The following is a 21,770-nucleotide window of genomic DNA, read 5'->3' on the forward strand; positions in this document are numbered from 1 at the left end:
AGATACCCAGAATGAAGCATCAAATTCATTCACACACATTCTGCTATTGGCGTGAAAGAGGAAGTCGCGTAGCCCACAATCACGTGACTCGGCCTCCCTGCTCACGGGAAAGAAAACTCGGCACTGTGCTCGAGGATGACATACTGTTGACATCGACCCATTGAAATCACCAGATGCTTCACTTTCATCACCTTATTGATTTCGAAATGCGTGAGCCTATTCCGCAACAGATCATTCAACCTGCCTCAGCTAACTCCGATATCTCCTCACAGCAGATCTCATAATCAGTACGCCGTAGTCGAGTCAAGACATATATAGCCCACCGTAGCCATGCCTCTGCACCAGATACCGGCTCTGGCCTATCTTTCTCCGCTCTGCGGTGCTGCATGCTGCGAGCCCGCCAGACTGCACCAAAACCTCGCAATCGTGCCAAGAGCGCCTTCAGATCGACCGAGCCTGTCTTGCTAGGCGAGTACACCCACCAACACGTACCGGCCGACGGCCAAGTCTCGAGTTCCTGCAGTGCACCCTACCCGCCGCTGCCAAGATGCACGCTCGGGTTCTGCGAGGGTTGCACAGGCGACATGTAGGTACATCTCACTTCATGTCTTCTTTCATGCATTTCGTACGCTTCTGTCAAGATGAGGGGTTTCGATATGTTATCGCTTTTGCTTGTTCCTGCATTTCCTGCCCTGGCCGTCGATCTCAAGAGCAGAGACTCGGCTAGTCCCCAAGTCACAGTATTGAACGGTACCTACGAAGGCCTCTATCTTCCCAACTTCGACCAAGATGTCTTCCTTGGAATCCCATACGCACAAGATACCAGCAACCAGAACCGCTTCCGCATTCCACAAGCTATGAACGAGACCTGGGCAGGAGTCCGCGACGCAAAGAACTACAGCGAGGCTTGTCCCGACTACTTTACAGACGCCTTTACCTACGGCGTTGGTGAGAATTGCTTGAGCATCAATGTCATCCGACCTGCTGGGATCAACAAGGCCAGCAATCTGCCAGTCGTCACATGGATACATGGCGGGAGCTATCAGACTGGCACGAGTAGCCGGCCTGACTACAACTTGACGTACATCGTGCAGAGATCTGTTGAAATTGGGAAGCCCATTGTTGCAACGAGTATCAACTATCGAAAGGGCGGGTGGGGAATGCGCTATAGCAGGGAGGTTCAGGTAGGTATCAAGAGACATGTATACGGATGGATCAGATCAGCTCACTAACAGTGGCATAGGGAGCCGGCCAGGCTAACCTCTCCCTCCGCGACATGCGCAAAGCACTCGTCTGGATCCAAGAGAACATTTCTGCTTTCGGCGGCGACAGGTCAAAAGTCACCATCTGGGGCGAAAGCTCGGGCTCGTTCGCCGTCGGCCAACTTCTTCTAACTTATGGTGGTCGCTCGGATGGTCTTTTCCACCGCTCGATCCAACAATCCGGCAGCGCCACTACTGCATGGTATAACAGCAGTGACTGGTACCAACCTATATACGACAAGGTGGTGTCGCAAGTGAACTGCACAGACGCCATCGATACTCTTGCCTGCTTACGAACTATTCCGTACGCCGAGCTGTACCCATTTCTGAACACTTCCGTTGTCACTGGACCAAGTTTCTACCCCGTTGTTGATGGAGATGTCATCCCAAACTATCCCAGCATTCTGCTCGAAGAGGGAAGATCCGCACATATCCCGCATCTCTATGGCACCAACTCGGATGAAGGAACAGATAACGCCCCTTCAGATGGTGTGCTGAATACCGATGAGGATGCGAGGTGGTACATCTCCACGCAGACAGGTATGTCATCTTCAACTCAGTACATATCTACATCAAAAAGCTGACCTCCTCCCCAGGCTGGGGCTTCCCCAACTCCACCGTCGAGGAAATCATGCGTCTCTACCCCGACAACCCCACCCAAGGCATCCCCCTCAACACCGGCGCCGAACGCTTCGCCTCCCAAGGCTGGCAATACAAACGCGGCGCCGCCATCGCCGGCGACGTCTTCTACCACGCGCCCCGCCTCTTCGACGCCCGCGCGTACACCCAACACCACGACGACACGTACATCTACCGCTTCAACACCCGCTCCTGGCTCAACAACACCAACGCCACGTTTACCGATTACACGGGCTCTCTACGCCCCGCGTACAGAGGCGTGGCGCATTTCTCCGAGGTGGCGTTCGTGTTCAATAATCCGGCGTTCGTGGGGCCTTGGGATGGGTATGAGGGGTTGAGTGATCAGATGAGTGCGCAGTGGATCCATTTCGTGTATCGGGGGGATCCGAATGGTGTGGATCTTCCTGTGTGGCCGAGGTATGGGAGGGGGTCGAATTTGGTGTTGCAGACGGAAGACCAGGGTGGGAATTATGTCGAGGAGGATACGTATCGGTTGGAGGGGAGGGAGTTTTTGATTAAGTGGGCGAGGAGGAGGCATGTGTGAGAAAGGCTATATGTGAAGGGGTGGTCTTGATCTACTGATGTGCCGTGATCTACTGTTAGTGAGTAAAGATCTCGTGGACCATTCTAACTCAGCATCCTGGTCTATGCTGCTTCTTTATCCTTCTCCTCCAATTCCGTACTGTCGACATGCTCTGTCCCTGAGGACTTTGCCGTCCCTGCACCTATCTCAGTTTGAGGCACAAGATTCAGCTCATCGGCATCCTGGTCACAACAGTCAGCTCAAGAGGACGCGGTCTTCGAGAGAGGGTATACTGACCCCAAACATAGCAGCGATCTCTTCCAACGGTACGCCCCAAGTATCCGGAAAGCTGGGCAGAGGTCAGTATCTTCAAAGTCCTGGATATCTTGAGGAAGATGATGCTTACTACAACCAGATCCCAACACAAGTCAAACACCCCGGGATAATGTACGCGAGGAAATACTACACCCGCCATCAGTCAACCCATCCCTATCAACCACCCGAAATTCAGGACATACCTTCCACCCAGCATTCGCGATCCCCGTCGGCGCCGACTGCAACCACACGATATTCATAAGACAAATCCCCGCCACGCCCAAATTCATCCCCTTCGCCCTCAAATGCGTCGGAAAGAGCTCCCCCAGATACGCAAACTGCGTGCCATCGAGCCCGGCTTCGTAGAAGACAACATATATATAGAACATCGCGACGATGGCTTGCAGAGCGGCGTCATTATCGCTAGGGACGAAGTTGGCGATCAAAGCTGCGACGATGATCAGGCAGACCATGCAGCCTGCGAGGGAGCTGGCGATGAGTTTGGGGCGCGGGAGGCGGTCGATGATGAAGCAGCCGATGATGCCGCTGCCCCAGGCGAGGGTGATCCAGCCGCCGGTTAGGAGGAGTTGGCGCTCGGTTTGGTAGCCGAGGGTTGCGTAGAGGGTGGGTTGGTAGTTGTTTATGACGAGGATGCCTGTGGGGTGGGATGTTAGGGGGATTTGATGGTTGGGAGGGAGGAGGGATGGAGTACCTGAGAACTGAATCCCCATGGTCGTTCCCAGTGCCAGCCAGCTTCGTTTGCGGTAGGACTTCTTCTTGAACATGGACATGTAGCTGCTTGGAAGGTTGCGATCAATCTCCAACTGCCTCGTGATCTGCTCAAACTCGACCTCTGCCTCTTGCGGAGTATGCAGCCTCTCCAGGATCCTCCTCGCCTCCTGATCTCTCCCCTTCGAGATCAACCATCTTGGCGATTCGGGTAAGAATAGCAGCATGCACAGCACAATCAACGGGTAAGTAGCTTGTAGAGCGAAGATCGCTCGCCAATTGTTAGGATTCTTGAAGAAGTAGAATCCATACCCGGCCCAGATGACGCTCATATACCCGAAGAGCAGAGCGGCGCCATGGATGTCGACGAGCATGCCGCGGTTTCGTGGTGGAACTGCTTCGGTCATGTAGATTGGAACGGCGGAGAGGATCATGAAGGTGCCTGCTCCGGCGAAGAAGCGCCAGACGATGAACTGCCATCAGATCAGAGTCAGTGAGGTTGCCGATCTGCACGGCTATGGGTATGATACCCCGCGCCATGAGCGTCTCGTCTCGTCGTGGCCGTGTCGTCATGCTTTGGCCCGACCTTATCGATGTTGTCGGGGTAGAAGTTGCGATAAAGTGGTTGTAGGATTGATGAGGTACCCTCGGCAGTACAGAAGGTGGAGAGAAACGAGTGTGCCCGAGGATTATCCGTGCTCTCACATCTTCACCCCTAAGAAATCCTATCACACGTTTGAGTGGGGTCTATCAGTGTACATCTGTTTTCATTTCAATCTTGTTAGTTCCCACAAGGAGAAGTGGGCACTCTCCTCTATATCTCAGTCAAACTCCACCCCTTCTTCGCCCCGGGAAAATCCGTCTTCCTCACAACGCCCTCCCACTCCTGCAACTCCTTCAAGTCCTTCTCCCGCCTCGCCAACTCATAATCCACCGCCTCCCCACCCGTCGAAATCGCCAAGGGAATCTCTTTCCCCTCCGCGACACCGGTCCCCTTGACGAGATCCCAGGCCAGCTCGCAGAAAAGTCGGGGGTCGCCTTCCTGCGTGTCGTGGGTGGCTTCCATGAGTTTGGTGACGTTGTCGTAGAGGGCTTGGTGTTCGGTGGTGGATTTGGGGAGGTTCTCTTTGAAGCGGGTGACTTCGCGGATGTTGGTGCGGTAGGAGCCTGGTTGGAGGATGAGGGCTTTGATGTTGGCGGGTTTGACTTCTTGGGCGTAGGATTTGATGAAGGCTGTTCGTGTGTCATTAGCTGTTCGAAAAATAGGTGGGCGAGATTTGGGAAATCGCACATTCTACAGCCGCTTTGGCTCCAGAGTAGGGACCGGCTGCTGGGATGGCCGTGGTACTGGCAAGTGAAGAGACCAGAACGATGTGGCCAGAGCCTTGTTTGCGGAAGTAAGGAGTGATGGCTTGTGTGAGGCGAACCACACCAAAGACAAGGGTGTCGAATTGCTTGAGGAGAGCGTCCTCCCTGTCAAAACCATCAGCGACCACTCAACTTTGGAAGGCTTCAGGTTCAATCCTTACTCAATATCTTCAAGAGTAGCAATATATCCGTATCCAGCGTTCTGCACGATAACATCGATCTTGCCATAGATGTCAACAGCCTCCTTGACCTTCTTATCCATGAGTTGTCCAGAGTCGGTCATATCCAGCTGCAAAGTGGCAGCGCCGAGATCTGCAAGGTGCTTGATGGAATCAATCTTGCGAGCAGTGGCAATGGCCTTGTCGCCGCGTTCGAGGATGGTCTTGATGAACTGTTCGCCGAAGCCGGAACTGCATCCCGTCACGAGCCATACTTGTTGAGACATTTTGTTGTTGAATATGAGATAGGGTAGATGAAGAATCAGAGACTGGAATGGCGATGTGAAAAAGACAAGCTCCCACTTCAGCCGGTATACATGTAGGTGAAGTCAATACTTATATGCAGGCTAGAAAGGTTGCTCCCCAAGCCCTAAGTAGGCCAAACCGACTAGGTTCAACGATTCCTGAACGCGAGTGAAAGAGAGGCGAGCTTGGCGACTCATCGACTCGCGAGGTCCATTAGCAAAGAGAGCGAGCATAGGGTGAGGTGCTGCCTGAGAGGCCAGCCCAGCTGAACAAGAGCGGAAGGATTCAGGGTGCAGCTCGCGGCTCTGGGCTCAGCAGCTGGAGGACAGTCAGGAATCCAGCGGATGACCAACGAACCCAGCGACTGCCGCATCTCGGACGTCCTGCGCGAGCGAAGTCGTAAGCCTCTTTCGTTTAATAACGACTCCTCCGGCCACGTTTGGCGAAGGTGGGATTCTGGGACATATCCTTGTTCAGGGCACGTCGCCATCAGCTCGGTTCCGCGGAATGCCTCGCCCTGGAGGATGACATGGCGAGTACGAATCGAAGCGGAGACGGCTTCCACATCTGTACCCGTAGGTAGGTGAATGATGAGGTAGTGCGGCAAATGTGAGACGAGGTCGAAGAGAAGAGGTCATGGGCAAGGATGCTGGCGTCGCCATGGCAACGCCGCTTGTTGACGGTGCTCGACCGACGCCAAATCGCGACTTGGCCAGAGACACCCCGAATCCCAACCGCCGTACCAAACAACTGCTCCCACGCACTGAAGACACGATGGATTCACCGTCGGCGCAACTCGTCCCGCAAGTCGAAGACAGCATGCTCGATTTCGACGTGGACGGCCCGGGTAGCTCTCCATTCCAGAGCCACGTCGAGAGCCGCACCATGAGCAAGCAGTGGGAGTCGCATACCACCACCGAGACCCGCATGGAGACGCACATGGAAGAGCAGACGTTGGACATCTTCGCGACGCCGATGAAGCAGTCGGCAGGAGACGACATGATGGACGAGGACAAGGAGAACGTGCCGGAGCAACACACCACGACATCCCCGCAGAAGCTGGTCTTCTCGCCCAAGAAGAACTCGCGCCCATGCACGCCCGAAGAGAAGCCAATCGAGCGGGCAGCGTCGCCGGTGACGGAGAAGAGGAGGAGCAGCAAAGACTCCGACTTGATGCCGCCGCCATCAACACGCCGCACCCCCAAGCGGTCTGCCCTGAACACCTCCCAAAGCGCAGCCAACATGCCGAGACAGAGCGCTCTCCGCGGCAACTCCTACAATGGCCTTGAGCGAACCGACACCAACTCATCCGGCGCATCTTCCTTCCAAGCCGGCCTCGACCTGCGCGCCTCGCACATGTCCCACGCACAACCACACCACGATTCGAGCAACCTGGACGACACCTGCTTCAGCGCCTTCTCTGAGATCCCCGAGATGACCGTCTTCGCCAAGCTGGGCCAGAGTCCCACCAAGCGCGGCGACATGCAGAGGACGCCAGGGAAAGGTGTTGATGCTACTCCACGCACGTCCCGCAAGCGTTCGTCGCCTTCCCGCTCCCCATCTCCCACACCGCGTCGGCTAAAGACTCCAGCGAATCACGATGGTACCACCTTCCTCATAGACTTCACCCAGCAGATGGAGAGTGTCGGCTCCTACAGACACTCACCAGCCAAGGCCAACACCCAGCCAGATCTGCTCAAGTACATGAACAGCCAGCGGTCACCCAACAAGTCCAGCAATCACACCTACTCCACACCTCGCAAGGAGAACAACATCCTGCATCTCCTCGACTTTGAGCTTCCACCTGCGCCAACCCCTCGATCTGTCCCTACCATTACCGTCCGCGAGCTGGAGTCGCTCAAGTCGTCATATCTATCACAGATCTCCTCTCTCAAGGCAACTTTGAGTGGCCGTGAAGCAGAGGTCGAGAGTCTCAAGCGGGCGGTCGGTGATGCTGAGCGTCGTGTGGGTGAAGCGCAAGAGACTTTACGTGAGGAGAAGGATAGACGCGAGTGGGCTGAGCAAGAGAAGGCAAGCTGGGAGAAGCGCGGACAAGAGGTTGAGAATGTTCTCAAGAGCGTCAAAGAGGAGGTCATGAAGGGAGAGTCGGAAAAGGAGGAGCTCCTTCGCAAAATGGACGACTGTGAGAGACGAGCCGAAGATGCTGAGGCCAGGGCGATCAGGGCAGAGGAGCGATTCGCCGAATCTTTGGCTGCTAGGGCCAGCTCAGGAGATGGCGACCCAGCTGCGGTTGAAGAGCAGGTCCAACGCCTGGTGGCCGCTCAGATCGACGCCAAGATCGAGGCGGTCAGTCGTGAGCTGCACACCGTCTACAAGGAGAAGCACGAGCGCAAGGTGGCGACGCTGAAGAAGAGCTACGAGGCTCGTGGGGAGAAGAAGTGCGCCGAGCTGCAACAGAAGTTGGGTGAACTCGAAAAGCAAAACGAAGACCTGCTCGCTGCGAAGGATGCGACCTTCTCTGGTCCTCTCCACGGCACCTCACCTTCCAAAGCCCAGAAGGAGGCCGAGGCGGAACTCAAGGCCCAGATCAAGGAACATCGAGCCCATCTCGCACGCCTTGAGAACGAAATGCAGACATCGCAGCAACAGCAAGACCAACTCATGCGCGAACTTGAGCAAGAACGCATCGAGAAAGGAGATCTGGTGGCTGCCGTCGATGAGATGCTTGCTTTGCAATCCGAGCAAGGTCCCTCCCAAGGTGCCATGAGCGTGGTCGAAGACTTCAGGAAGAGCATCGGTCGGCCTCCGTCGTCGCTACGTGTACCAGGCGGTGGCATCCCTATGCCAGGCGAGAGCAAGATTGGACGCGGTGCGGCCAGTGGTATTGGTAGGAGTCGTGTCACAGGCGGTGGTGTGCGAGCGAACATCGAGCGGATGGGACGCCTCGGGAGTGGTGCGAGCGCAGAGTAGATGATGCTTCGGCAAAAAGGGGTCGGCGTTGGAAAGGCTGTGATGCTCGGCGTTTTTGTGTGTAAAAGGCTTCTGGGATGGACGACGTGATGTATCAAATACCATGGGAGTATGTAGAAACTGTGAAGGTTTCGCCTTCTCTTGACTCTTGGCCACCTTGCTGGACGTATCTCTTTCACTCGGATGGTGTTCTCCTCAATTGATGAAAGCATTCACTTGGATGTGACGCGCACCTATTGACAACAAGGCCCTGGAAACAACAGCGATGTTCCCGTGGAGCCCGCATGCAGACTGCAGTCGGAAATCTTGCTTTGGCAGATTTTTCATCTTCTCGTGGCGACAACTTCCACGGGATTGAGGACGACCAGAATAGCAGACGTCGAGTCAGTCGCTCTCGAAGCCAATGCCCAGAACCGCACTCCCTCCTCCTACCCTTCATCAACAATATTTTCTCCCGCCCAAAATCCTCCCCAACCACACCCGCAGCGCCTTCCTCGCAATTCCCACGTGCAAATTCAGCTATACCCGGAACTCAGAACCCACTGCCATGCCCAGAACCTTGGCCTCAGGATACCAAGACCTACAAGCGGAGTGTTGTGTGTGGCGAATCCCACTCCGCAAATCCGGTAACCCTTAAACAGGAAGTTGGGTGGGGCGCAGAGTTTGGAGCGGGTGGGCATGTGAATGGGCGCCGGGAATAAAGATCGGAAGGTGCGGTAGAGAATGGCCACGTGCCCATTGTATGTCTGCGGTTTCCTGGAGAATGGTTGAGGCTTTGGCAGTGAGCTTTGGGTTTCTCTCCGCGGATGGGGAAGCTTTGGAGATGCATGTGAGGCTCAAGCTGTCGGTGTTGAATGTTAGGAGGGGGATTTGCGGTGCCGCTTGGCGAAGGGGAGATGTGAGAGGTATAAGAAGAGGCAACTTCACCTTGTCGATGGAGGACGATGAGACTCGGATTCACTCAACGCTCGATCACAGCCTCATTCCTCAACCATGGCACAGCACGTTGGCTCTCTGGAGAAGAGCAGCTCCGATCTTCACGTCGAAATCTTTGACCATGAGAAGCACAAGGACATTGAGACAGTCGCTGAGCAGACTCCACCTGACTTCGACCAAGATGAGGTCAAACGTATCCTCCGCAAGATCGACCTGAGACTCCTCCCAGTCTTGACCGCTCTGTACCTGATGTCGTTCTTGGATCGTTCGAACAGTCAGTTGTAGCACGTATCGGCCTGACAGTCTCTTACTGATCCACATCACAGTCGGCAACGCCAACGTAGCAGGCCTTTCCCAAGACCTCGGCCTCTCCTCGAAACAATACAACCTCTGCCTCACCATCTTCTTCTTCCCCTACTCCCTCTTCGAAGTCCCCTCCAACATCGTCCTCAAATGGCTTCGCCCCACTGTCTGGCTACCTATAATCGTGCTCTGCTGGGGCACGGTCATGACGCTCATGGGAATCGTGCAAGGCTACGGTGGGCTTCTCGCAGCCAGATTCTTTCTGGGTGTGGCCGAGGCTGGGCTTTTCCCTGCAGCCTCTTACATCCTCACCACCTGGTACTGTCGCCATGAGATGCAGACCCGGCTGGCGATCTTCTACTGTGCCGCGACCATGGCAGGAGCCTTCTCGGGACCCCTAGCGTTCGGCATCGAGAAGATGGACGGAATCGCAGGTCTTGAAGGCTGGAGATGGATGTAAGCATCACTTCCCCTCTCCTAGATCCACATCAATGCTAACGCCCAAACCAGCTTCATCCTCGAAGGCCTCCTCACCGTCCTCCTCGCCCTCATCCTCCCCTTCGTCCTCCACGACCACCCCTCCCAAGCCCGCTTCCTCACCCCCACCGAACGCACCTCCCACCTCCACCGCCTGGCAATCGACTACAGCAACGGCGCCAAGGACCAAACAACATTCAAATGGAAATACCTCCTGCAAGCTCTCACCGACTGGAAAATCCACCTCTCCGTCCTCGTCTTCTGGGGCAACACCATCACCGGCTACGGCTTCATCTTCAGCCTGCCGACCGCGATCAAAGACCTCGGGTACTCGCAGGCGAACGCCCAACTCCTCACGATTCCCGTCTACGGCGTCGCGCTGGTCTTCGTGCTCATCACGGCGTTCTTTGCCGACCGCACGAAGCGTCGGGCGCCGTTTATCGTCTACCCTTACATGGTCTGCGCGGTGGGGTTCGTGGCCATGATGGCGTTGCCGAAGGATAAGTGGCCTGGGGCGCGGTACGGGATGCTCTTCGTGATTGCGTCCGGGCTGTATCCGCCTCTCTGTGGTGTGATTGCGTGGAATGCGAATAACTTGGCGGGGTCGTGGAAGCGGGCTATTGGGGTTGCGTTGCAGATTACGATTGGGAATTTGGGCGGGGCGGTTGGGTCGAATATTTACTTGAAGTTGGAGGCGCCGCATTACTGGACGGGGTATGCGGTTTCGCTCGCTGTGTTGGTGCTGGCGATTGCGGCGGGGTTTGCGTTGAGGTTTGGGCTGGAGAGGGTTAATAAGAAGCGGGAGGCGATGACGGAGGAAGAGATCAGGGCGATGTATACGCCTGAGCAGCTGCAAGACATGGGTGATCGAAGTCCTCTGTACAGATATACTCTGTGAAGAACTAGTCAGTCCTCATGATCCCGGCCTTTTCACTGCCATCTTTCGGCATCCCAAAAGTCTCCTCTTCAATTCCCCATTTCCCACAAAGTTCTCGATATCTCTCCCTATACGCCTCATGTCTCTCCCTCACCTTGCCAGCCCCTTTGATCTCATCTCTGCCAACCTGATGTCGATGCGCCGCATCAGGTCCATCTGCAATCCTAACAAATCTCGCATACGTCCACATCTCCGGCAGAGGTGTATGCTGCGTCAGTCCTTGTCCACCATACATCTGCATGCACTCATCGATAAGTTCGGCACACTGCGCGGGCACGAGGACTTTGCATTGCGCAATTGCGTATTTCCCTGCTTTGTTCCCGCGGACGTCCATAGTATGCGCAGCGTTGAGCACCACGCCGCGGAGGGAGTCCAGCGTCATGCGAATGTGCGCGAGGCGTTCGATGTTGGAGTCGAAGGCACCGATGAGTTTGCCGCGAGGCTTCTTGGCTGGGTCTGTGGCACGGAGGAGGGCGAGCTCGTACGCTCGTTCGGTCTGGCCTAGGAGACGCATGCAGTGGTGGATGCGGCCGGGCCCTAGACGTCCTTGGGCGATCTCGAAGGCGCGGCCCATGCCGAGGATGATGTTCTCTTTCGGCACACGAGCGTTGGTGTAGAGGTATTCGCCGTGTCCCTCTGGTGCGTGATCGTAGCCCATGATGGTGAGGTTGCGGACCATGCGGAAGCCTGGGGTGTCCTTGGGTACGATGACCATGGTGTGTCGAGACCACGGGTTGGGGTTGTTGGAATCGGAGCAAGCCATGAGGATGTAGAAGCCCAGTTCTGCGTTCCATTTGCAATTGCCATAGAGCTTTCGGCCGTTGATTACGAGCATGTTAGGATCAGAAGGATCTTGCTCGACTCGACAGGAGATGTTGGTTGCGTCGGAAGAGGCGACGTCTGGCTCGGTCATCGAGTAGGCGCTGAACGTCTCGCCGTTGAGGAGAGGTTGCAACCACTTCTTCTTCTGCTCTTCATTGCAGTACTTCGCCAAAAGCTCCATATTGCCCGTATCCGGAGCGTGACAATTCATCGTCTACCGCACATAAGCCCATGCTCTCAACACTGAACAATCTCCTCACCTGAGCGGCCCAATAACACTTGCCCATGATATCCGCACAACAGCTGTACTCCAAGTTCGTCAACCCAGGACTCAAATGCCCAAAGCTCTTCGGCAAGAAGAGATTGAACAGTCCCTCCTTCTTCGCCTTCTCCCGCAGCTCCGTGATGAGCTTGGGCGTCTTCCATTCCGTCTTCTTATCCTGCTCAATCTGCGCCTTGACGATCGGCTCGGCGGGGATGCACTCGTTCTCGACCCAGTCGTGAACTTTCTGGATCGTCTGGACGGCTTTCGGGGAGAGCTTCTCTTGCACCCAGACGGGGATGTGGGCGAAGGCTGGATGGTTGGGGTCAATACTACTGCCGGCTGTCATGGTGGATGTGAGGTCAATGGAAATGAAGAGTGAAATTGTATACTACCTCCTCAGCTTATCTGTACGCAAAAATGTGCGAGCCTGCCATTGATGTCAGACGTCTCGACAAGCTCGTGTCGTCGCCGAGGGCAGGCAGAGGAAAGAGGAGAGGAGGTCGGATCGCACGCTCGGGTGAGATCATCCGACAGCCAGCCAAGCCAACTTCACCTCTTCTCTTCTTTCCACCTCCCTCTCTGCAACGACAACAACACACAGGATACGACTTGCCCTACAACGTACAATCTCGCCATTCACCACATCCGGTACTCTGCGTGGGCGTCTGGAGGCCATTGGCTCATTGCCGTACCCATTCGGCCTTGGTGGCACTCGCTAAGGCACAGTCAGATGGTCGGGAGAGCTAGGCGAGAACTCAAACTCAAGCAGTGCAGATACGCATGGCAAGATCGTGGAGCGGTACAGCTAGAAAAGATTACCTTGTGCCGGCAATGATGTCTTTCCGTGCATTTGCCCGAGGCTTCGATAACGATGATGAAAAGTCACTATTTCTGAGTCCCTCGGATGTGCCCACAGTTTTTGGAACAAAGAATTTGAATGGGAGTGTAGCCATTCTTCGAAGTATCGTGAGCACGACAAATGCTGCCGTTGCTCACAATATACTTCTCGTACTTGGCCAGTCTCCACTGATGTTTGCCAGGTCGGACATATCTACAAGCCTCTGTTGCTCCATATATGTATAAGGACTGTCTCAACAGTCTATCAAGAGGACGTTGTTTTAACCCCAGAATCGTCGCCTGATCCAAACACATTGGCCGCTGCCACTTGCCGACTCTTCACCTGCGATACCACATCCTTGTGACCTTTGTCCTCTGCATCTTCTTCTGTAGTTGGAACACTCCGTACAGCAGCGCCTCAGCCGTCGGAGGGCATCCTGGAACATAGATGTCGACCGGCAAGATTCGATCGACACCACGGACGACACTATAGCTGTAGTGATAATATCCTCCTCCATTGGCACAGCTGCCCATGCTTATCACCCACTTCGGATCCGGCATCTGGTCGTAGAGCTGTCGAATGGCTGGGGCCATCTTGTTGCAGACTGTCCCAGCAACGATCATCACAACGGACTGGCGAGGCGACGCGCGAAAGATGATGCCCAGCCGGTCCTGGTCGTATCGTGGCATGGACACGTGCATCATCTCGATACCGCAGCAGGCGAGGGCGAAGGTGAGTGGCCACATCGATCCGCTTCGAGCCCAGCCCACCAGCTTGTCGATGGTCGTTCTGGAAGGACAAGATGTGTCATTGGGGGCTTTTCAGCCTTTCCTGCTTTGTCTCTTTGCTTGCTTACAGTGTGTACTCCACCACTCCAGTCGGCTTCACCTCTGTGGAAATTGCCTGTTCTGCATCGGCTCGTTTCGGCAGGGGACCTCGTTTCTGATGCCACTCGTGCGTGAGCGTACGCAGAATGATCTTTGTTGGGCGGGGCCAAGAAAGATGAGTCGTTTGAGAACTCGTCCTGAATGGGCTTGACAGAGCGGGCAGCGAGCCTTGTGGATGGAATCTAGGCAGTGTACGAGCTGCCAGGCGTGGTGGGCTCATTGTTTCCGGTTCGTCAGCGCTCGACGAGAGAAAGTCCAATGGCAAACATAGGAAAGGTTGCTGAGACTGAGGGGGAATTGAAAGTCCACACTTGCATCGAAACTGTCTCTGGGTACTGCCGAAAAGACAAACTACTTACGCATTGCTGCCATCGGGACCATCACACCGGTAAAATCACACTCGACACAGCCTGACGAGCCACTGGAGCACTTCTTATTGGATCGGTACACCAGTAGCGCACGTGCCATCGGCAAAAGAACACCATCGGGCAAAACACACCACTTGCTCGACTACCTGTGCATCTACCAATTCATCTCACAATTCTGAGCGTGTCTGCAGGCACCTACACTAGCATGCCTGATACCCCTGAAAAGGAGAATGCAGACCTTCTCCCTCGTTCCGGGCCATCCAACAGTCGGCAGTGCCCGTTCTGCGCATCCACGTTCTCACGGGTCGATGCTACCCGACGTCATGCTCTCCGATGCCCCAAGAGACAAGGTCGTGCACTGCAGCTTAAAACACGCGGTCGTCGAGCGCAAGCATGTGACGAATGCTCCCGGTTGAAAGTGCATTGCGATCGCCTGCTTGACAAAGCTTGCCAGCGCTGCGCGTCGCGAAAGCTCAAGTGCACATTCGATCAGGCTCGGGCTAGTACCACTCGCTCCCAACCTCTACAGGAAGAGACATATCGCCCACGTAACCTTGAGAGTCGACGTGTATCCTTGTCGTTCTTGCTCAGCTCTACAGACGATAAACAGGACTTCGTCATTGAAAAGGCGATCGCGGAAGAGCCTGATCGCACCCTGCTTGGACCGACATGTCTATCAACACAGGACCAAAGCCCAAGTGATAGCTTGTGGGACCTCGATCTTTCGCAAACGTCACCGTTCGACCTTGACATCTTGCTCATGCCTCCGGAGCTGGATGGCCTGTACTCGACTGAAGATCAATGCCTCGTGGACGTGATGGCGTTCCCTAAGCCTTGGGACGCCTTGCTCTCAAATCGCATCGATATGCTGCGGTCAGAGCTCTCCCAATACTCGAAATCTCGTATCTTTGGCACTGGCCCCGATCGGGACGACTTTTCCGCGTTCTTCAATACCACGAATGTGCAATTCTTTGCAATGACATTCTGTCGCAAGCGACATTATCAGTATCCCATCATCCACTGGCCGACACTCATGCTTGAAGAAGTGCCCCTTCCGTTGCTGCTGGCCGTTTCCCTGACAGGAGCGGCTTACTCGCTGTCCAAAGAGCATGGAACCAAGCATGCTGCTGGCGCCCGGAAGTTCTATGCAATCGCTGATGTATATATCTTTGACCAGCTGGATGCAGCCTTGGCTAGGGAGCATGATGGGAAGTATCGCTTGCAGCTATGCCAAGCGGCGCTGCTAATGTACGGGTTGGGGGTATTGTTGTCAAGCGATTCATCAATGCAACAAACCGCGATCACCAAACGACTTCCAACGCTGATACCCACATTGAGGAAGCTGGACCTTATTGGGTGTCGACATGACGCTTCTGAAGATTGGGGCCAGTTCTTGCACCGTGAGCAGATCATCCGACTTGTCGCCTGGACCTACTGCGCAGACTGTCTTGCCACGTTGGTATCGAACAAACCTCCAGGCTTCTCACTATTGGAAATGTCTGGCGACCTTCCTTGTGACCCTGCCACGTGGGAAATCGACACTGCCTTGCGGTTTGAGTCGTTGGAATGCCAAAGGAAACCTCCTCGACCTACTCTGGTGGAGCTGATGACGGGTTTCCTCAATGATGATCCTATCGGCGACTTCAAAAACGTACCCACGTTCCATTTGCATGTCGTCCTGTGTGGTAAGTGCTGTCCCTTCAACTCCCATCCCCTCCGCTAACAAGCCCTGTTGTAGCTTTTCAGCATCACGTCTACAACCTGCATGTCACAATGGCTCTTATCGACCAGTCGCTAAAGGTCTTGAAGGCCCTGTCCACCTGGCGAAGACTCTGGGCAAATGCTATTTCTTCGCTTTCGGATGGAGATCGACAGTGGCTCGGCGTGGCAAAGCATGTCTCTGATCTGGAGTATCTGACCCAGCGAATAGTCGAGGTGGCCGTCAGCCCTCAGGCTGCTTCTTCTCCTTACTTGCGACGAATCCCGTCTTCTGGTGCGAGGATCGTTCACGAGTTTATTCGAGACTACGTGTCAGTTGAGGAGTGAATGGATCTGCTGAAGCTCACGCAAATGAGTCTTTGCCCCTTCGCTGAGTGATGATCTCTGAGTCCCTCTCATAAGCGTCTCCAACCTCGACACCAGGCATCGCCGTAGCTGACGCTTTTCAGGCCAACTCTCCCATCTTAATGAACACCCATTTCGTCAAAGCCTGGCATGGGATGCCGATTCTGTGAGTATTGCTTGCAAAGTTAGTGAGGCTAAGGATGGACCTTGAGGTAGAAATAGGTGCTGGATAACCTTGATAGGTTGATGTTATCAGCTACAATGCCGCGTCTCATAGTATACTCAGTACACCAAATACAAAGTTGCTCCTGGATCTAATACTCTGCCCTTGTTGCCTCAAAGGGCCGGTTCGCGTCCGCAAACTGCTACATGGTATTGAATCCCTGTGCAGAGCCGTCTCAACGCACCCCACCCGTTTTCCGAAACATTGCCCCTACTACAGCTGAGATTGTCCCAACTAAGACTGCTGTGGACGAGACTTCTTCGCCTGCGGAGGAGGTTGCTGCGGACGAGGAAGATTCTCTCCAGTCAGATGCTGACCATCGGGATTCTTATGGTTCCCAGATGGGTTGTTAGGCCGTGGAGCTTTGTACTGGTCATTGTCGTTGTTGATCTGCTGTAAGCCTTCCTCGGCACCTGCGTGGACGAACTCCGGACCGAGCTTCGATCGAACGGATAGGGAGTCGCTTTCCAGCTTGACTGGTGCGGCGGTGATGGTGGTGATGAGTGCCAGGACGGCTGTGAGGGTGGAGATGTTGATGGCGACCATTTTGTTGTTGGACCGCAGAATTTGGGAGGAAGCGTTGCTGTTTGTTGCTTGGGTATTGAATGCTTTGGTGATGGACGAGTTTTCTCAACTGGGCTTCTGCCATATATGCGCGGAATCTCAGGGGCTATGCACTGTTGTGCTCCAAATTCCAAACACATCCCAAGGATGGCGAAGTAGTTAACGCGTATACGTTGTAGCACGATTGGGGGCGGTTTCGTCTTGCTTCGCTATGAGGCCTTTGGGGTCTGGTTACACCAATGGCGGCGCCACGCTTGGCGACGTAATATCGTAACACAAGGGCGAGGATTTGAAGTCGCAGGCTGCCCTGTAACGATGCTTGCCATAAACGCCCCAGGGAGCATGGACTGGTGGAAGCCTCAAAGGAAGAACAAAGACATAGTTGAAAGTCGCTGCAGTATGGTTGTAGCTGAAGGAGTGCGCAGCCTCCAATACCACAAGGCTATGACGCTCTAAGGTATGATCTTAGCGGCCCTGAAACGTTCGAACGCTGTCCACCACACCAGCTTCGTGTCAGATTCCTCCGCCTCTCCACCTTTCTTCCAAGTTGCATGCATCTTGCTCAGATCCAGCTGGCGGTCGAAATCGAACAGTGTCATGATGAAATACTGATAGCCAGCCAGGGATCTATCGTTGCCAACACGACCCGTCACAAGGCTGTGCTGCTTCTCCAGCTCCTTCCATCGCTGGATATTTGAGGCCAGGTACTCTCCAGGCTGAGGTCCACTACCACCTTCAGGAGGCGGCGTGCCTTTCAGGCCAAAGAAGTCGCAAATCACAGGCCACTTCTGCTCCCAGGATGCCGGCTGCGAGTGCGAGGCTACGTTGAACGCCTGACCATTACCTGATGTCTCAGGGTGAAAGGCGGCATGTATAGCGAACCGAGCGACAATGTCTTGTCCAGAGTCATTCGAAAGACTCTTCCAGCTCTTTGCTGTGCCTGGAAATGCACATTCTGCTCCTTCGCCCTCAACCTCTCGGTAGCAAGCCAGATATGTTGCAAGTGTCTGGGCGAGGCAGTATACATTGTTGTTCGGCACGAAGCCTACCACCACGTCAGGGCGGATCTCGCAGAATGTCCACGCCTTGCCTCTGCTCTCTGCCTCCAGCCAGTCCGTTTGGTTGTAGTAGAAGTTCTGTGAGCGGTAGGGCTCGGGGATTCGGGGTAGATCTTCTGACAGTGGTAGCTTGTCGGCGAATGGGAAGTCTGCGAGGCACTGAACACCGTACGCTTTAGTGCCGGTAGGGAGCAAGACGAATTTGAGGTTTGGCGATAGGGACTCGACTGCTGTGACTGCTCTTTTCAGTAGTTCAGCGTTGACGCTGATCTCTTCGTCTGGGTTCTCCTTGTAAACGTAGGCGAAGAAGAACACTTGCGTGACAGATTCGATGTCGGGGACTCGTTCCTTGAGCTCGTGGTTGAGGCCTTCTAGGCCCTTATCGGTCAGGAGATTGATGCCACTTATGACTTGCAGTTTGTCGTTCTCCGGCCATAAGATCTCCTCGGTGATGGGGCGATTGGTGAGGGCTGTGATCTTGGAGAAGCTGTCTGACGATGGGTAGCCATTGAGCAGCTGGTTAGTCACAGCCCAGCCTTGGATGCCTGTGGCGCCGAAGATGAGAGCGTGGTTCGACATGAGGATGGAAAACGTGCTTCAGCAATAAAATGCACCCTGGGGTTTTCTTTAATGATCTCGAGATTCGTACAAATCCTACCTGTCGCAAATGCAAGGCCACCAGCCCAGCCAGGGGCCCACTGGTAGGCAGCAGAACGCGTTGGCACATGTTCATGTTGCATCTAGCACCAAGGTACCGAGTACGCTGCTCGCGAAACGAACTCCGGGTAGAGCGTTGTCGACGAGGAAAGGTGAAGTTCAGGAACAAGCTGAGGTGAGCTTCTCTTTCTGTCCCAGTCAAAGCTGTAGGCTGCCGTTGAGCTCCTCTCCTGTGGCTGGGACTTGGACCTTGACTTGGACCTCGGAAGTCCAGTTGGGTGAACGGCTGCCAACTAGGACAGCAATGCGATGGCATATCCTGTAGACGGTCCAGTCTGTAAGTCGTAATCTTCTGCTCTTACCATTCCATTCATACCAGCGGAGAAGGCTCCAATATTATAACACCGCTCGTCACATTAACCATGGCTGGCCCCGTTCGACAACCGATCGACCAAGCGTCATTGGAAAGGTACTTGGAGAAGAATGTTCCTCAGATCAAGCCGCCGTTAGAACTCAAGCAGGTTGGTTCAATGCCCGGCATGATGACAACAGCAGCAGGCTGATGTACAGTCTCAGTTCGGCTTTGGGCAGAGCAATCCCACCTACCAACTCACCGACTCCACGAAATCGAAATATGTCCTCAGGAAAAAGCCTCCGGGCAAGCTGCTCTCGAAGACTGCGCATCGCGTCGACCGCGAATACGAGGTTCTCCATGCATTAGAAAAGACCGATGTCCCAGTACCGAAGACCTACGCCTTCTGCGATGATGATAGTGTAATCGGGACGCCATGGTATATCATGGAATGCCTCGAGGGCCGCTTTATCGACAACGCAGCCATGCCTGGCGTCGACGCATATCAGAGAAGAGAAATGTGGAGAGATGCAGTGAGGACGCTTGCCAAGTTGCATCGGATAAAGCCCAAGGATGTTGGACTGGAGAATTTTGGTCGTCCAAATGGCTTCTACAAGAGACAGCTCAAGACGTTCTCCAGCCTTGCGAAATCGCAGGCAGAGGCAAAGGATCCGGACACGGGTAAAGAAGTTGGGCAACTCCCGCATTTCGACGACTTTTTGTCGTTCTTTGGACAAGAGCAGAACCAGCCGTATGACCGCGGTGTGCTGTTTCACGGGGACTACAAGATCGACAACTTAGTCTTTCACAAGACGGAGCCCAGAGTCATTGGAATTTTGGACTGGGAGATGGTAACCATCGGGCATCCTCTGGCAGATTTCACGAATCTCACGCAAGGCTGGACAATTTCCAACGCTACACCGACTTGGCCGCGCAAGCACGCCGACGAAGCATTTTTGAACCCCTCGAGTCCCAAGTCTACGCACAAAGACCACCCTGGATTGCCGACAAGAGAAGAGTGCGTCAAGTGGTATCAAGAAGACGTCGGTTTCCAAGTCACAGACAAGGATCTCGCCTGGGCGACCGCGTTCGCGCTCTTCAGAGACTCGATCATCTTTCAAGGTATCGCTGCACGATACGCACTCAGACAAGCAAGTTCGGCGCAAGCTCAATCGTACGCGCTGGAGCGAGCTCCATTCGCAGAAATGGCTTGGGAAAAAGTCGAGATCGCAAAGGACAAGACAGGAAGCAGCTCTAAACTGTAGGTATGTAGAATGTGTGTGTACGATCTAGACTACTTTGATCTTCTCCTTAACACGTGATAGATATCTTGCACGGATGCTCGGAAGAATTAGCCGACGAGCGGCTTGCACAACTCGAATGCTTTTCATTTTCCGTCGTGTGACCTCTCTCGCCATGCACTCCGCTCGCTGGCGCCATCTCGAGACGCATGCCATGTCTAGTGGCACTTCAAAAGGCAATGGAATCCAGTTTGTGCAGAGACAGCATTCTGCCACTTCTCGTACAAGTAGGTAACCCTTGACCCAGAACAAGTCCCCAGCATCGACCGCAAAAACGGTCTCTTTTAACAATGTTTGTTGCACCGAATCTTTCTGGTGCTCTGCCATTTGACACACTGCCGAGAGGACGACAGACCTGGAAAGCCAGCAAAAAGTGCCAGGAACTAGCCATTGCCAGACAAGCATTCGACAGCGATGTTGTTGAGGAAGTCCAATCCCATGGACGGCTACTTGAATGGATTCACAAAAGAACGGCCAGCCGGTCTGGTTTTCTCAAGATGTCGAGTGGACCGTGTTCGCAGAGATTGGTGAGCGGGCCACGCAGAGTTGAGAACATTTGCTGATTTGGCTCTCCAGGATAATTGAGTCTATCACGATCTGGCTCGATTGAGAAAGTACTCGAGGGCGTTTCCACGCAGCCTTGATCGGTCCCGAAAGGCACTTCTTCATCCTGGACTCTGGTACGGAGATGATCAGCTAGCGAAAGTGGTCCAGAAGCCGACAGAAAGAAGCGGGATCGGTTTCCATTCTCATGTGTGATGAGGACGATCAGTAGTGTCCCGACCTAACGCTCATAGTCGTCCTGCAGGCAACCAGCTCCGAGACGATCTCGACGACGGCAAGACCAAGCACAAGGCGATCATGTCCAGCCGGCCCTTGCCAAACCCACATCTGTTGCCACGTCCACCATGAGATCAGTAGCAGCGAGTCTTGCTTGGACACCCCAATCGAAGCATGAACCACCTCTTGGTTATGTGCTATGGTCGATCGAAGATGCCATCGGCCAGATCGTGTTGAGCATAGATGGCAATATTATCTTTTGGGGTCGAGAACACAGGCATGAGTGTGTATAATCATCTGAACATCAACAAAGATGAAACTGGAGCTAGGACCTGGAGACATCAGAAAACAAGAGCATTAATGGTGAGCCAGGGTATCCCCGTCTATCAAAGCTTATGCTGACGCGGTTGCCAGCAGAAAGCATGGCGTCAACGATGCCCAACCGCAGGAATGGCAGAATGTAAACAATAATAGCATTACGTGGACAGTGCCATGCGCTTACACGTTGCGACCCAGGATGGTCTCGACCGCGTTCGATGTGACTTCTCAAGCAACTCTCGCAGGCTCTCTACGTCCGAAAACTCGCACCAACGGCGCCAACAGAAATTTCTCTGATATCGGTGAAAGTACCTGTGATTACATCCGAGGTGGCGAGGGTGGTAGATGATTTTTTCCGCAAAGGCCGGATGTGAAAGGAGAGGGGGACT

General features: G+C 54.3%; 10 protein-coding genes across 10 annotated transcripts; 5 read left to right on the plus strand and 5 right to left on the minus strand.

Moving 5' to 3' along the window:
* Positions 1 to 641: 641 nt before the first annotated feature.
* On the plus strand, positions 642 to 2,445 carry M409DRAFT_23895 (uncharacterized protein; the record flags this gene model as incomplete). The annotated part of the gene is made up of 3 exons (XM_033806993.1): positions 642 to 1,184; positions 1,244 to 1,802; positions 1,859 to 2,445. The coding sequence occupies 3 exons, from the start codon at positions 642 to 644 to the stop codon at positions 2,443 to 2,445; spliced, it is 1,689 nt and encodes a 562-aa protein (XP_033666491.1).
* A 1,837-nt stretch (positions 2,446 to 4,282) lies between these two features.
* Positions 4,283 to 5,281, minus strand: M409DRAFT_67006 (uncharacterized protein; the record flags this gene model as incomplete). Its single annotated transcript, XM_033817208.1, has 3 exons — positions 4,283 to 4,701; positions 4,760 to 4,941; positions 4,998 to 5,281. The coding sequence occupies 3 exons, from the start codon at positions 5,279 to 5,281 to the stop codon at positions 4,283 to 4,285; spliced, it is 885 nt and encodes a 294-aa protein (XP_033666492.1).
* Positions 5,282 to 6,119: 838 nt separating this feature from the next.
* On the plus strand, positions 6,120 to 8,231 carry M409DRAFT_67007 (uncharacterized protein; the record flags this gene model as incomplete). Its single annotated transcript, XM_033817209.1, has 1 exon — positions 6,120 to 8,231. The coding sequence occupies one exon, from the start codon at positions 6,120 to 6,122 to the stop codon at positions 8,229 to 8,231; it is 2,112 nt and encodes a 703-aa protein (XP_033666493.1).
* A 993-nt stretch (positions 8,232 to 9,224) lies between these two features.
* On the plus strand, positions 9,225 to 10,845 carry M409DRAFT_67008 (uncharacterized protein; the record flags this gene model as incomplete). Its single annotated transcript, XM_033817210.1, has 3 exons — positions 9,225 to 9,441; positions 9,494 to 9,926; positions 9,981 to 10,845. The coding sequence occupies 3 exons, from the start codon at positions 9,225 to 9,227 to the stop codon at positions 10,843 to 10,845; spliced, it is 1,515 nt and encodes a 504-aa protein (XP_033666494.1).
* Positions 10,846 to 10,913: 68 nt separating this feature from the next.
* M409DRAFT_23899 (uncharacterized protein) lies at positions 10,914 to 12,317 on the minus strand (the record flags this gene model as incomplete). The annotated part of the gene is made up of 3 exons (XM_033806994.1): positions 10,914 to 10,952; positions 11,012 to 11,920; positions 11,967 to 12,317. 3 exons carry the CDS (start codon positions 12,315 to 12,317, stop codon positions 10,914 to 10,916), a joined length of 1,299 nt encoding a protein of 432 aa, XP_033666495.1.
* Positions 12,318 to 13,147: 830 nt separating this feature from the next.
* On the minus strand, positions 13,148 to 13,916 carry M409DRAFT_55504 (uncharacterized protein; the record flags this gene model as incomplete). Its single annotated transcript, XM_033813023.1, has 2 exons — positions 13,148 to 13,598; positions 13,666 to 13,916. 2 exons carry the CDS (start codon positions 13,914 to 13,916, stop codon positions 13,148 to 13,150), a joined length of 702 nt encoding a protein of 233 aa, XP_033666496.1.
* Positions 13,917 to 14,269: 353 nt separating this feature from the next.
* Positions 14,270 to 16,110, plus strand: M409DRAFT_55505 (uncharacterized protein; the record flags this gene model as incomplete). Its single annotated transcript, XM_033813024.1, has 2 exons — positions 14,270 to 15,749; positions 15,803 to 16,110. 2 exons carry the CDS (start codon positions 14,270 to 14,272, stop codon positions 16,108 to 16,110), a joined length of 1,788 nt encoding a protein of 595 aa, XP_033666497.1.
* Positions 16,111 to 16,585: 475 nt separating this feature from the next.
* M409DRAFT_55506 (uncharacterized protein) lies at positions 16,586 to 16,897 on the minus strand (the record flags this gene model as incomplete). The annotated part of the gene is made up of 1 exon (XM_033813025.1): positions 16,586 to 16,897. One exon carries the CDS (start codon positions 16,895 to 16,897, stop codon positions 16,586 to 16,588), a length of 312 nt encoding a protein of 103 aa, XP_033666498.1.
* A 470-nt stretch (positions 16,898 to 17,367) lies between these two features.
* M409DRAFT_23902 (uncharacterized protein) lies at positions 17,368 to 18,552 on the minus strand (the record flags this gene model as incomplete). The annotated part of the gene is made up of 1 exon (XM_033806995.1): positions 17,368 to 18,552. One exon carries the CDS (start codon positions 18,550 to 18,552, stop codon positions 17,368 to 17,370), a length of 1,185 nt encoding a protein of 394 aa, XP_033666499.1.
* Positions 18,553 to 19,052: 500 nt separating this feature from the next.
* On the plus strand, positions 19,053 to 20,247 carry M409DRAFT_23903 (uncharacterized protein; the record flags this gene model as incomplete). Its single annotated transcript, XM_033806996.1, has 2 exons — positions 19,053 to 19,151; positions 19,207 to 20,247. 2 exons carry the CDS (start codon positions 19,053 to 19,055, stop codon positions 20,245 to 20,247), a joined length of 1,140 nt encoding a protein of 379 aa, XP_033666500.1.
* Between the last annotated feature and the right edge of the window lie 1,523 nt (positions 20,248 to 21,770).

The sequence above is a fragment of the Zasmidium cellare genome (assembly GCF_010093935.1).
Source record: "Zasmidium cellare ATCC 36951 unplaced genomic scaffold M409scaffold_21, whole genome shotgun sequence".
Classification (NCBI taxonomy): domain Eukaryota; kingdom Fungi; phylum Ascomycota; class Dothideomycetes; order Mycosphaerellales; family Mycosphaerellaceae; genus Zasmidium; species Zasmidium cellare.